Source organism: Manis pentadactyla, chromosome 6 (genome assembly GCF_030020395.1).
Source record: "Manis pentadactyla isolate mManPen7 chromosome 6, mManPen7.hap1, whole genome shotgun sequence".
Lineage (NCBI taxonomy): Eukaryota > Metazoa > Chordata > Mammalia > Pholidota > Manidae > Manis > Manis pentadactyla.
In genome coordinates, this window is record NC_080024.1 from 4,045,323 (window position 1) to 4,058,106 (window position 12,784).

At 40.1% G+C, this 12,784-nt stretch overlaps 1 protein-coding gene across 4 annotated transcripts in view; it reads left to right on the forward strand.

The window, feature by feature from the left end:
• IQCA1 (IQ motif containing with AAA domain 1) overlaps positions 1-12,784 on the forward strand; it is a 176,433-nt gene that overhangs the window by 117,577 nt on the left and 46,072 nt on the right. For all 4 annotated transcript variants that reach the window (XM_057503392.1, XM_057503393.1, XM_036901073.2 and 1 more), the window contains one exon: positions 1,116-1,198. In XM_057503392.1, coding sequence (XP_057359375.1) covers positions 1,116-1,198 — 83 coding nt within the window. The remainder of the gene's footprint in view (positions 1-1,115; positions 1,199-12,784) is intronic.

The window sequence follows — 12,784 nt, forward strand, 5'->3', positions numbered from 1 at the left end:
TTTATATTAAATAAGCATTCATATTAAAACACTGCAGTTGATACTTTCTGGCTATAGGTCAGATGCTATTCTCCCAAATTCCATTACTACCGAAACTTTCTCAGCAGAGGGCCTGCTATTTTAAATATATTTGATAGAATAAAATTCCAGTCATCAAAGTGTGGGGTCATTGAATTAGCGTTTATCCCAATGGTATTTAGCTTGAATCTAACTGATTTCTCTTGAGTCTCTTATAATCACACTAACCAGGATAATAGAACAAAGAACTGTTTAAATATAGTTATGTTTACAGTTCTTCAGTCTAAAGAAACACTAGGACAGAGCCCAAGAATGAGGCCCCTGGAAATGGGGAGGGAAGAGCCGGCAGGTCTCAGAGGCTCACAGCGAAGGATATCCAAGCCTGACCCGCCTGAATTCCTGCGGCTAAGCCCCCGGGAATCTCACTGGGAGTCTCACTCAGTAAGTGGGATACTATCTCCATTTTTTCCTCAGTTAGTATAAATTACCAGCGTGCTGGCTATATGCCCAAGGCCCTCTTAGAGAAAGGTTTTGTCATCTGTAAACACTATGGAAAGCATAACACCCTCCTAAAAAGTCATCATACTCACTGCTTTAGACATTTGTCTCATACTAGATTTCCCTTATACGCCTTTGTCTTTTATAGATACTTCTCTTAAACTACTATGCTATTGGGTTAAAAGGAAACATCCATTTCATAAAGGATTAATGAGCTACAGCTTGCAGATGCTAACTGAATATATAATTATGGGCCCATTGCATTACTATTATTGGGTAATTTCTAATTCATATTTGTGCCATCACAAAGACTGATGAAGGGCAGGCTGCAGGAGTTATAGCTGGTCTCAGATGCCCAGAGACATAATTCTTATTAATGGGAAACATCAGATACACACATGGATGAGTGAAAGCATTGTTTTAGAAAGCCTAATTTATCCCCAAATTATAGAAACACTTCAAAAATCAATTTATTTATCTATATACAAATGTACTTTGAAACAGATCTGACTAAAGTCCTCTGCATATGGAATGATTAATAGAAATACTGCTGAGTCTATGTGTGTGCTCATGGAATACATGGTCTGCTTCACCCCCAGGACCATCGAATCTCTGTACAAGGAGCTGGTGGAAGAAGGGTTATTGATCCAGGCTCTGAAAGTCAACCTGTCTGATTACATCGGTAAAGTACACAAAGAGTGATGTATGTATGTGTCACCTTGGGTTCTGAGGTCACAACAGCCTGGAAACATGTCTCATTTGTGGTTTTGTCCAAACCAAACTTGGCCCAGAGTGGCTTGTAGTAGATGTTTCTTGCATTGCCTTGATTTGAATTCATTCCGTGCTGTGAACTAATGGGTCCAGCTCTCTCCCTAATACGGTAGAACCTACTTGCAACCTTCCTTGGGACATTCTTTCTGGCTTGAGCTGAATTGAGTAAATGAAGAATTGTTCACACTGCTACATTTAAACAACATGTCCAAGGGGCCGGCACCTGGCACTCCCGCAGCACACAGCCCTTGCAGGAGGAGCTCCACCCAGAAGGGGCCGCCACAGGGGCAGTGGGGGGGGAAGGGGGCGAGGACACTTGCTATCACCGTCTTCAGCTGATAGTTTTCACTTAATTAAAAATATATATATATGACCTGAAAACACACTTAAAGCTTAAAATTCTTCATAATCCCTCCACCCTAATCATTTCCACTTTCATACAGCTATAGTGAACAAGGACATTCGCCTAACATAACCACAAAAGGATAATCACACGCAGAAAATTTAGCACTAATTCAATACTACTACCTAATATCTAGTTAATAACCAGTTTTTCCAACATTCCTAATAATGTCATTCTCAATCCAAAATACAAGGTCATGGATGCAGTGGTCATCTTTTTAAAAGTCTTCTTTCATTCCTTTAATCTAGAACGATGTCCAGCCTTTCTCCATCTTTCACAATACTGACTTTTTAAAGAGTTTTAGCTTTAGTCTTAGCTTTACAGACAGTCCTTCCACAGAATCGGTTTCATGGTTTCGCCATGGCTCGATTCAGGTTAGCTGTTTTGGACAGGGGGCTACGTAGGTGATATTGCGTCCTTCTCAGCATTTCACATTGGAGGCACACGATGCCACTTCGTCCAGGGACAGGTGGTGGTGTGTAATCACTGGTGCAGATCTGTTCCCCAGAGTTCTCCGTTGTAAGGCTTCAGTTTCCCCTTTGAAATTGACAAGTAAGGGGGGAGAGAAGATACTTTGAGGTTCTGGAGGTTCTGTTCCCAACGGTCTTAAAGGTTTCTGCATCTACTGGTGATTTTTGCCTGCATTGATTATTGCCATGGTGGTTGTGAAGTGGAGATGTTCTATTTCTTCATCCCTTCTGCTTTTTATTAATCACCATTCTTCTAGAAGGGATGTCCCTCCCTCCCTCCTTTTAAAATTGTGTGGTTTCAGTGTGGACACATGAATACTCTTTTTTTATTGTATTATAATCCATTTCCATCTTTTAAATTCTCATGTTTATATTGACCCAGTTTTTCACCTGACAAAAGCTGGCATTTCCCTTGGATCAAAAAATGATTAATTCTCCTGAAATAAAGCCACATTTCCTTCTTGCAGACTTAAAGGTTCCTTCATATTTCCTAGTGGTGTAAGAATTTTACCAGAATATATATTGGACTATGTATGTGTTTCCATTTATTTTATGTATTTCTTGTTCAAGTACTATAGGGTCTTCTCCTGGATTCCCTTATGTTCTAATTCTGTTAATATGGAGAAAAATGGCATTTTTAACATAGCCCTACCTTTCTACTTGTGGTTGAGGTCCCTAAGTTCTCCCCTTTGTCTGCCGTCTCCTTTCACATCATGTCTTTTTTGTTCATCACTGAATTCCTAGTGTTTAGTACAATACCTGGCACATGCTAGAGTCTAAAAAAAATTTAATGGACATATTTCCCATTTCCTTATAATTTCTTAGCCATCTTGAACTTTTTCAATGATCTTTTAGTTTTCAGGCAGCATCACTAAGATGCCTAAGGTTGGGGTAAATGGGGTCAGACACTTAGAGTGACTTCAAGTGAAAATGATCCAGTCTAACAAAATTAGTCAAGTTACCACAGGGGTTGGTTCCTCTTGGTCTCATCCCTGGTCTTCCCTTCCTCAGCTTGAACGACATCCAGGGGTCATCCAAGACCCCCACATTAAAAAAAAAAACCTGTGGCAACATTTACATCAAAACTAAGTGGCAGCGTTTCCCCTCAAACCCTACAGAATAAGCCACTGCGGACACAGAGCAGAAGAACGCCAGATGACCAGCAAGCACCCATTGGAGATGCAGTGGGAAACAGCTGCAGCTGAAACTGGGAGGCGCTTCACCCACTTCAGAAAAGGCAGCTACCATGCTTTCGATATATATGAAAAGGAAGCCTCTATGAAGTTTTTTTTTTTTTTTTTTTTTTTTTTTCTCACTTTTATATGTCCTTTATATCATTGTGTAGAACTCATTAGAGGTCACCACATAGGAACTGCATTTTTTTTTTTTAATCATTAATCTACACTTACATGACGAATACTTACGAATACTTTGTTTACTAGGCTCTCCCCTATACCAGGTCCCCCCTATATACTCCTTTACAGTCACTGTCCATCAGCGTAGCAACCTGTTGTAGAATCACTACTTGTCTTCTCTGTGTTGTACAGCCCTCCCCTTTCTCCCACCCCGCTATGGATGCTAATCTTAATACCCCCCTACTTCTCCCCCCCTTATCCCTCCCTACCCACCCATCCTCCCCAGTCCCTTTCCCTTTGGTACCTGTTAGTCCATTCTTGAGTTCTGTGATTCTGCTGCTGTTTTGTTCCTTCAGTTTTTCCTTTGTTCTTATATTCCACAGATGAGTGAAATCATTTGGTATTTCTCTTTCTCTGCTTGGCTTGTTTCACTGAGCAAAATACCCTCCAGCTCCATCCATGTTGCTGCAAATGGTTGGATTTGCCCTTTTCTTATGGCTGAGTAGTATTCCATTGTGTATATGTACCACATCTTCTTTATCCATTCATCTATCGATGGACATTTATGTTGCTTCCAATTCTTGGCTATTGTAAATAGTGCTGCGATAAACATAGGGGTGCACTGATCTTTCTCATACTTGATTGCTGCATTCTTAGGGTAAATTCCTAGGAGTGCAATTCCTGGGTCAAATGGTAAGTCTGTTTTGAGCATTTTGATGTACCTCCATACTGCTTTCCACAATGGTTGAACAAGTTTACATTCCCACCAGCAGTGTAGGAGGGTTCCCCTTTCTCCACAGCCTCGCCAACATTTGTTGTTGTTTGTCTTTTGGATGGCAGCCATCCTTACTGGTGTGAGGTGATACCTCATTGTAGTTTTAATTTGCATTTCTCTGATAATTAGCGATGTGGAGCATCTTTTCATGTGTCTGTTGGCCATCTGTATTTCTTTTTTGGAGAACCGTCTGTTCAGTTCCTCTGCCCATTTTTTAATTGGGTTATTTGTTTTTTGTTTGTTGAGGCGTGTGAGCTCTTTATATATTCTGGACGTCAAGCCTTTATCGGATGTGTCATTTTCAAAGATATTCTCCCATACTGTAGGGTTTCTTTTTGTTCTATTGATGGTGTCTTTTGCTGTACAGAAGCTTTTCAGCTTAATATAGTCCCACTTGTTCATTTTTGCTGTTGTTTTCCTTGCCCGGGGAGATATGTTCAAGAAGAGGTCACTCATGTTTATGTCTAAGAGGTTTGTGCCTATGTTTTCTTCCAAGAGTTTAATGGTTTCATGACTTACATTCAGGTCTTTGATCCATTTTGAGTTTACTTTTGTATATGGGGTTAGACGATGGTCCAGTTTCATTCTCCTACATGTAGCTGTCCAGTTTTGCCAGCACCATCTGTTGAAGAGACTGTCATTTCGCCATTGTATGTCCATGGCTCCTTTATCAAATATTAATTGACCATATATGTCTGAGTTAATGTCTGGATTCTCTAGTCTGTTCCATTGGTCTGTGGCTCTGTTCTTGTGCCAGTACCAAATTGTCTTGATTACTATGGCTTTATAATAGAGCTTGAAGTTGGGGAGTGAGATCCCCCCTACTTTATTCTTCTTTCTCAGGATTGCTTTGGCTATTCGGGGTCTTTGGTGGTTCCATATGAATTTTTGAATTATTTGTTCCAGTTCATTGAAGAATGTTGCTGGTAGTTTCATAGGGATTGCATCAAATCTGTATATTGCTTTGGGCAGGATGGCCATTTTGACGATATTAATTCTTCCTAGCCATGAGCATGGGATGCGTTTCCATCTGTTAGTGTCCCCTTTAATTTCTTTTAAGAGTGACTTGTAGTTTTCAGAATATAAGTCTTTCACTTCTTTGGTTAGGTTTATTCCTAGGTATTTTGTTTTTTTTGATGCAATTGTGAATGGAGTTGTTTTCCTGATTTCTCTTTCTGTTGGTTCATTGTTGGTATATAGGAAAGCCACAGATTTCTGTGTGTTGATTTTGTATCCTGCAACTTTGCTGTATTCCGATATCAGTTCTAGTAGTTCTGGGGTGGAGTCTTTAGGGTTTTTTATGTACAGTATCATGTCATCTGCAAATAGTGACAGTTTGACTTCTTCTTTGCCAATCTGGATTCCTTGTATTTTTTTGTTTTGTCTGATTGCCGTGGCTAGGACCTCCAGTACTATGTTAAATAACAGTGGGGAGAGTGGGCATCCCTGTCTAGTTCCCGATCTCAGCGGAAATGCTTTCAGCTTCTCGCTATTCAATATAATGTTGGCTGTGGGTTTTTCATAGATGGCCTTTATTATGTTGAGGTACTTGCCCTCTATTCCCATTTTGCTGAGAGTTTTTATCATGAATGGATGTTGAACTTTGTCAAATGCTTTTTCAGCATCTATGGAGATGATCATGTGGTTTTTGTCTTTCTTTTTGTTGATGTGGTGGATGATATTGATGGACTTTCGAATGTTGTGCCATCCTTGCATCCCTGGGATGAATCCCACTTGGTCATGGTGTACGATGGTTTTGATGTATTTTTGAATTCGGTTTGCTAAAATTTTGTTGAGTATTTTTGCGTCTACGTTCATCAGGGATATTGGTCTATAGTTTTCTTTTTTGGTGGTGTCTTTGCCTGGTTTTGGTATTAGGGTGATGTTAGCTTCATAGAATGAGTTTGGGAGTATCCCCTCCTCTTCTATTTCTTGGAAAACTTTAAGGAGAATGGGTATTATGTCTTCCCTGTATGTCTGATAAAATTCCGAGGTAAATCCATCTGGCCCGGGGGTTTTGTTCTTTGGTAGTTTTTTGATTACCGCTTCAATTTCGTTGCTGGTAATTGGTCTGTTTAGATTTTCTGTTTCTTTTTGGGTCAGTCTTGGAAGGTTGTATTTTTCTAGGAAGTTGTCCATTTCTCCTAGGTTTCCCAGCTTGTTAGCATATAGGTTTTCATAGTAGTCTCTAATAATTCTTTGTATTTCTGCGGGATCTGTTGTGATTTTTCCTTTCTCATTTCTGATACTGTTGATTTGTGTTGACTCTCTTTTCCTCTTAATAAGTCTGGCTAGAGGCTTATCTATTTTGTTTATTTTCTCGAAGAACCAGCTCTTGGTTTCATTGATTTTTGCTATTGTTTTATTCTTCTCAATTTTATTTATTTCTTCTCTGATCTTTATTATGTCCCTCCTTCTGCTGACCTTAGGTCTCATTTGTTCTTCTTTTTCCAATTTTGATAGTTGTGACATTAGACCGTTCATTTGGGATTGCTCTTCCTTTTTTAAATATGCTTGGAGTGCTATATACTTTCCTCTTAAGACTGCTTTTGCTGCGTCCCACAGAAGTTGGGGCTTAGTGTTGTTGTTGTCATTTGTTTCCATATATTGCTGGATCTCCATTTTGATTTGGTCATTGATCCATTGATTATTTAGGAGCGTGTTGTTTAGCCTCCATGTGTTTGTGAGCCTTTTTGCTTTCTTTGAACAGTTTATTTCTAGTTTAATGCCTTTGTGGTCTGAAAAGTTGGTTGGTAGGATTTCAATCTTTTGGAATTTACTGAGGCTCTTTTTGTGTCCTAGTATGTGGTCTATTCTGGAGAATGTTCCATGTGCACTTGAGAAGAACGTGTATCCTGTTGCTTTTGGATGTAGAGTTCTGTAGATGTCTATTAGGTCCATCTGTTCTAGTGTGTTGTTCAGTGCCTCTGTGTCCTTACTTATTTTCTGTCTGGTGGATCTGTCCTTTGGAGTGAGTGGTGTGTTGAAGTCTCCTAGAATGAATGCGTTGCATTCTATTTCCTCCTTTAGTTCTGTTAATATTTGTTTCAGGTATGTTGGTGCTCCTGTATTGGGTGCATATATATTTATAATGGTTATATCCTCTTGATGGACTGAGCCCTTTATCATTATGTAATGTCCTTCTTTGTCTTTTGTTACTTTCTTTATTTTGAAGTCTGTTTTGTCTGATACCAGAATTGCAACACCTGCTTTCTTCTCTCTGTTGTTTGCTTGAAATATCTTTTTCCATCCCTTGACTTTAAGTCTGTGCGCGTCTTTGGGTTTGAGGTGAGTCTCTTGTAAGCAGCATATGGATGGATCTTGCTTTTTTATCCATTCTATTACTCTGTGTCTTTTGATTGGTGCATTCAGTCCATTTACATTTAGGGTGATTATTGAAAGGTATGAATTTATTGCCATTGCAGGCTTTAAGTTTGTGGTTACCAAAGGTTTAGGGTTAGCTTCTTTACTGTCTTACTGTCTAACTTAACTCGCTTGTTGAGCTATTATAAACACAATCTGATGATTCTTTATTTCTCTCCCTTCTTATTCCTCCTCCTCCCTTCTTCATATGTTGGGTGTTTTGTTGTGTGCTCTTTTTAGGAGTGCTCCCATCTAGAGCAGTCCCTGTAGGATGCCCTGTAGAGGTGGTTTGTGGGAGGCAAATTCCCTCAACTTTTGCTTGTCTGGGAATTGTTTAATCCCTCCTTCATATTTAAATGATATTCGTGCTGGATACAGTAGTCTTGGTTCGAGGCCCTTCTGTTTCATTGCATTAAGTATATCATGCCATTCTCTTCTGGCCTGTAGGGTTTCTGTTGAGAAGTCTGATGATAGCCTGATGGGTTTTCCTTTGTAGGTAACCTTTTTTTTCTCTCTGGCTGCTTGTAATACTTTGTCCTTGTCTTTGATCTTTGCCATTTTAATTATTATGTGTCTTGGTGTTGCCCTCCTTGGATCCCTTGTCATGGGAGTTCTGTGTACCTCTGTGGTCTGAGAGGCCATTTCTTCCCCTAGTTTGGGGAAATTTTCAGCAATTATTTCTTCAAAGACATTTTCTATCCCCTTTTCTCTCTCTACTTCTTCTGGAATGCCTATGATTCTTATATTATTTCTTTTATATTGATCACTCAGCTCTCTTAAAATTCTTTCATTCCTGGAGATCCTTTTATCTCTCTCTGCATCAGCTTCTCTGCGTTCCTGTTCTCTGTTTTCTAGTCCATTAATGGTCTCTTGCATCTCGTCCATTCTGTTTTGAAGTCCTTCCAGAGCTTGTTTTATTTCTGAATTCTCCTTCCTTAGTTCTTGCATATTTCTCTGCAAGTCCATCAGCATGGTTATGACTTTTGTTTTGAATTCTTTTTCAGGTAGACTGGCTAAATCTATCTCCCCAGATTCCTTCTCAGGGGAAGATGTAGCAGATGCCGAAGCTGTCTGGGTTAGTCTTGTCTGAATCATATTTTTTTGCCTTTTCATGTTGACAGGTGCTATTGACTGTCAGCTGGGAGGGCCAAAATTTTCACTTACTACTGGCCTTTCTTTACTGGGGCAACTGCGACCCCTAGTGGCTTGTGTTGGGTAATTGCGTGTAGAGTGGGTCTTTGTGTCTTGCCTGGCCGGAAGGGAGAAATTTCCCTTTCTGTGGGCGGAGTTTGTCTCAGGCTGCTTCTCTGCTTTCGCAGCGCCCGGTGGGGTGATGGATGGGGGGGCTGCTTGACTGTTTGCCTCCGTGAGGGGTCTCAGAGCTGTTGCCCAGGGGGTTAGTGCACCCGGTTTTCCCTGTAATTTCCAGCTGCTGTACTGTGACCTGGGTTGTTTCCGTCAAGCTGTTAAGTCCCTGTCCCTTTAAGACTTTCAAAAAGCCCCCGCTTTTCTTTGTCACAGGGGCATCAGCTTCAGCACCCGCTCTGAGGTCTACCCCCTGTTCTCCCAGTATCCAGGGCCCCCTGGGCATATACTGTGTCTGCGCTCTGGCCCGGATGGCTGGGGCTGGGTGCTCGGCAGTCCTGGGCTCCGTCTCCCTCCCGCTCTGCCTATTGTTCTCCCGCCGGGAGCTGGGGGGAGGGGCGCTCGCGTCCCGCAGGGCCGGGGCTTGTATCTTACCCCTTTCACCAGTCGTTGGGTTCTCGCTGGTGTAGCTGCAGTCTGGCCACTGTCCTGCGTCTTCTGGTCTCTCTTTTAGGGCTAGTTGTGTTTGTTGTATTTTCAAAAGTATATATGTTTTTGGGAGGAGATTCCCACTGTCCTACTCACGCCGCCATGTTGGCTCCGCCTCTCGCCTCTATGAAGTTTAAAAAGCTACCCCAAACCAAGCTTTCTTCTAAAAATATGGGAATATTAGCTCATATAAACTTAAGCAAAGGAAAAGTTCAAGGTTAAAGATTCTAAAGAAAAGCAAGAATAAGGAACAAATTAACATCACAAGAAAAGCCCATAAAACAGACATAACTGGAACTTACTCCTTCAAACTAAGCTAATATGCATTAAGAAAATTATAGAAAACATGTAACAATACATAAAATAGAATTAGAAAATGCAGAAATGAATTGACAAAACTCAAGGAATACTAGAAATAAAGGGGAAATTGTTTTAGAAAAAAACTAAATTACAGTGAATACAAGAATAAAGTCAACAGGTAATGCTTTAAGAGAAATAAAATTGAAAGACAGAAATTTTTAAAAATAAAACTAGAAATGAGGAATTAAACTAAAAGATTCAAATGAAAGCAACAAATACTAAAGATAGGCAAAGAAGGTCCAACATACATCTGGATACTAGAAACCCTGGAAAAGAAAACCAGAGCAAAGAAACAAAACAAATACAAAGAACTTTTACTAGTGAAATTTTCCTTAAACTGAAATGCAAACCACATAATGAAAGATCACACTGTGTACATGAGAATATCAACTCCCATTGACCAACACCAAGATATTCCAGTAAAAGTACCAGACTTTACAGGGAAAAAAATTCCATTCCGCATCTATGCAACAAGACTTACAATGGCAAGGAAATTAGAATATCATCACACTTTTCAACAGCAACACTTTATAGAAGTAAATAAAGTGATGTATTTTAAATTCTGAAGGAAAGGGAATAAGATCCAAAGATTTTGTACCCAGCCAAATTTATTTTCGGGTATACGGGACACACACTTATAAACAGGCAAGAACTCAGAATATTTTCCCCATGAGCCCTTCCTGAAGAATCTACTAAGAATGAACTATATAGACAACCAAAAATGACCAGTGAGACTTGACTGCAAGGACTGATGATGGGCATTCACTATATACACTCATACCACTTAGACTAAATGAGGCTACCAGGGAGAGCGTGTAACAGGTAATGGCTGTATGCCCTGACAATGTGAATGTAGTTCAACCCCAAAAAATGGGGCAGGAAGAATTAGCATATACAAAAAAGGTAACCATTTTCAGCTATTGTAAGTGGTATTGATAGTGTGGGTTTTATTATGAGATGTGTGTGTGTGTGTACATTGTGATGTGGGATGAAGCAAATGAAAATTATGAGATAATCTATCATCTTCTGTGTCCTTGAAGACTGATATTCTCCTTGTATGGAAGAAAGAATATAGAGATATAATATAAAAGAAATTAAGTAAAAATTTATAATACTGAGTTTGAATGGGAAATGTCAGTTTTGACTCATGAGGTCTTTTATCTCACCTGTGTGGGCCTCCATCTTCTCTCTCCCCTTTTCCTTGTTTAATGAGTATTTTTTATAAGTTGTTCTTTCATCATTCTCTTTTTTAAAAATGTGTGCGATACGGATATTGAAAGCTGATTCCTTTATTTCTCAAGTATTTTTATTATTTCTCATTATTTTTTTAACTGTACTTTATGTTTCTACCCTTAGCAGTTATTTTGCTCATCCTGTATTAGTTTGCTTGGAAGGCTGTAACCAGTATCACAACTGAAGGGCTTAAAGAGCAGATTTATTCTTTCAGTTTTGGAGGCCAAAAACCCCAGTCAAGATGTGCTCAGGGCTGGTTCCCCTACAGCCTTTGAGGGAGAATCCATTCATTTGCTGCAGTCCTGGAGGTCCTTCCAGCCCCAGCTCTCTCCAGTCCCCTAGACCCTTCCACATTCTCACCAGGATGCCCAGCTGCCTTCAAGGCCTGGGGTGGCCACAGCACTTCATCCCTCGTCTTGTCCCCTGGGAGCTTGCTGGTAGCCCCTGGTGTTTCCTTGGCTTCTGGTGCACCAGCCCATCTCTGCCTACGTCTTTGCATGGCCTTCTCCCTGGGTGGCCATCTGTGTGCAAATTTCCCCTTTTGATACAGGACACCAGTCCTACTGGATTAGGACCTCACCTTAACTAATGATACCTGTGAGGATCCTATTTCCAAATAAGGTCACATTCTGAGATGTTGGGGATGAGAACTTCACCCTAGGAACTTTAAGGGGACACAGTCCCACCCATAACACATTCCCTGTTTCTTTTCCTCCCATTGATCTAGGTTTCCTTGCCCTTCTCCATGCCTTTTACCTCAAACACCTCTTCATCCACCATTGCCTTCTTCCCTTGTGGAAGACTTGGCATCTTTGCAGGGAATCCCAAAGTTTCTAAGTTCTGATTGGCTAGACAGGAAGGGTTAACAGCTTCCACACTAGGCAACAGCAAAGCAGTAATATGCTTTCAGAATGAGTCTCCTCACTTGGCAAATGGCCCAGGCTAGTTATGTCCTTCGCTCCATCAGAACCAACACCCACTAATTCAACTTAACATAATTTGTCTAAATAAAATCTGTTCAGTTTGAGAAAATGTGGTACATCTAGATATTAATATGGATTTACTTAAGCAGGAAAATTGGGGTCACTTTCATATCACCTCTAATGTCATGTTTACAGCAATAAGCCCTGGATTTAACGGTGGCTACAGGATCCCTTCCTACTCTAGTGAAGGCGAAATTAACCACTCTTCTATTTATGACCTGCTCATTAAAAAGCGAGGGATCGGAAGCCATAATAGAAGCTTTTCATTATCTTTCATTCTCTCCACCAATATCCAGTGTCCCTGCAAGGACATCTCTTTTTTTTTTTCAGTGGAGGCTTTGAAAGGCTTCCCTCCACAGCAAAACAGTGATCATTATCTGGGTTTTAACTCTAAGCTTCTTAGCATTTTAAAATGCTCTAAAGCTTTTGATACTTTCAGTACTTCACTAACACATAAGTGTATTGTATTTGTTATGCATATATCACATCAAAAGTTCTGTAAGATCTGTATTTGTTATAGGAAAAAAGTTAGAAAAAAATGATCAAGACACTGTGATTCATTCACTGAATATTTTCCCTTCGGATTCAGGTACAAATCAAGAAAGAACCCTACGAGCCTATAAAGGTCCACCCTCATGACAAATGACGACAGGCAAACTAATTTCCTCAGTGACCTTATCTAAATTAGTTAGAAAATAGCACTTCAGATTTATGACTAGTTACAATTAAGATCTTTGATGCCTTCTAATTAAACCTGTAAA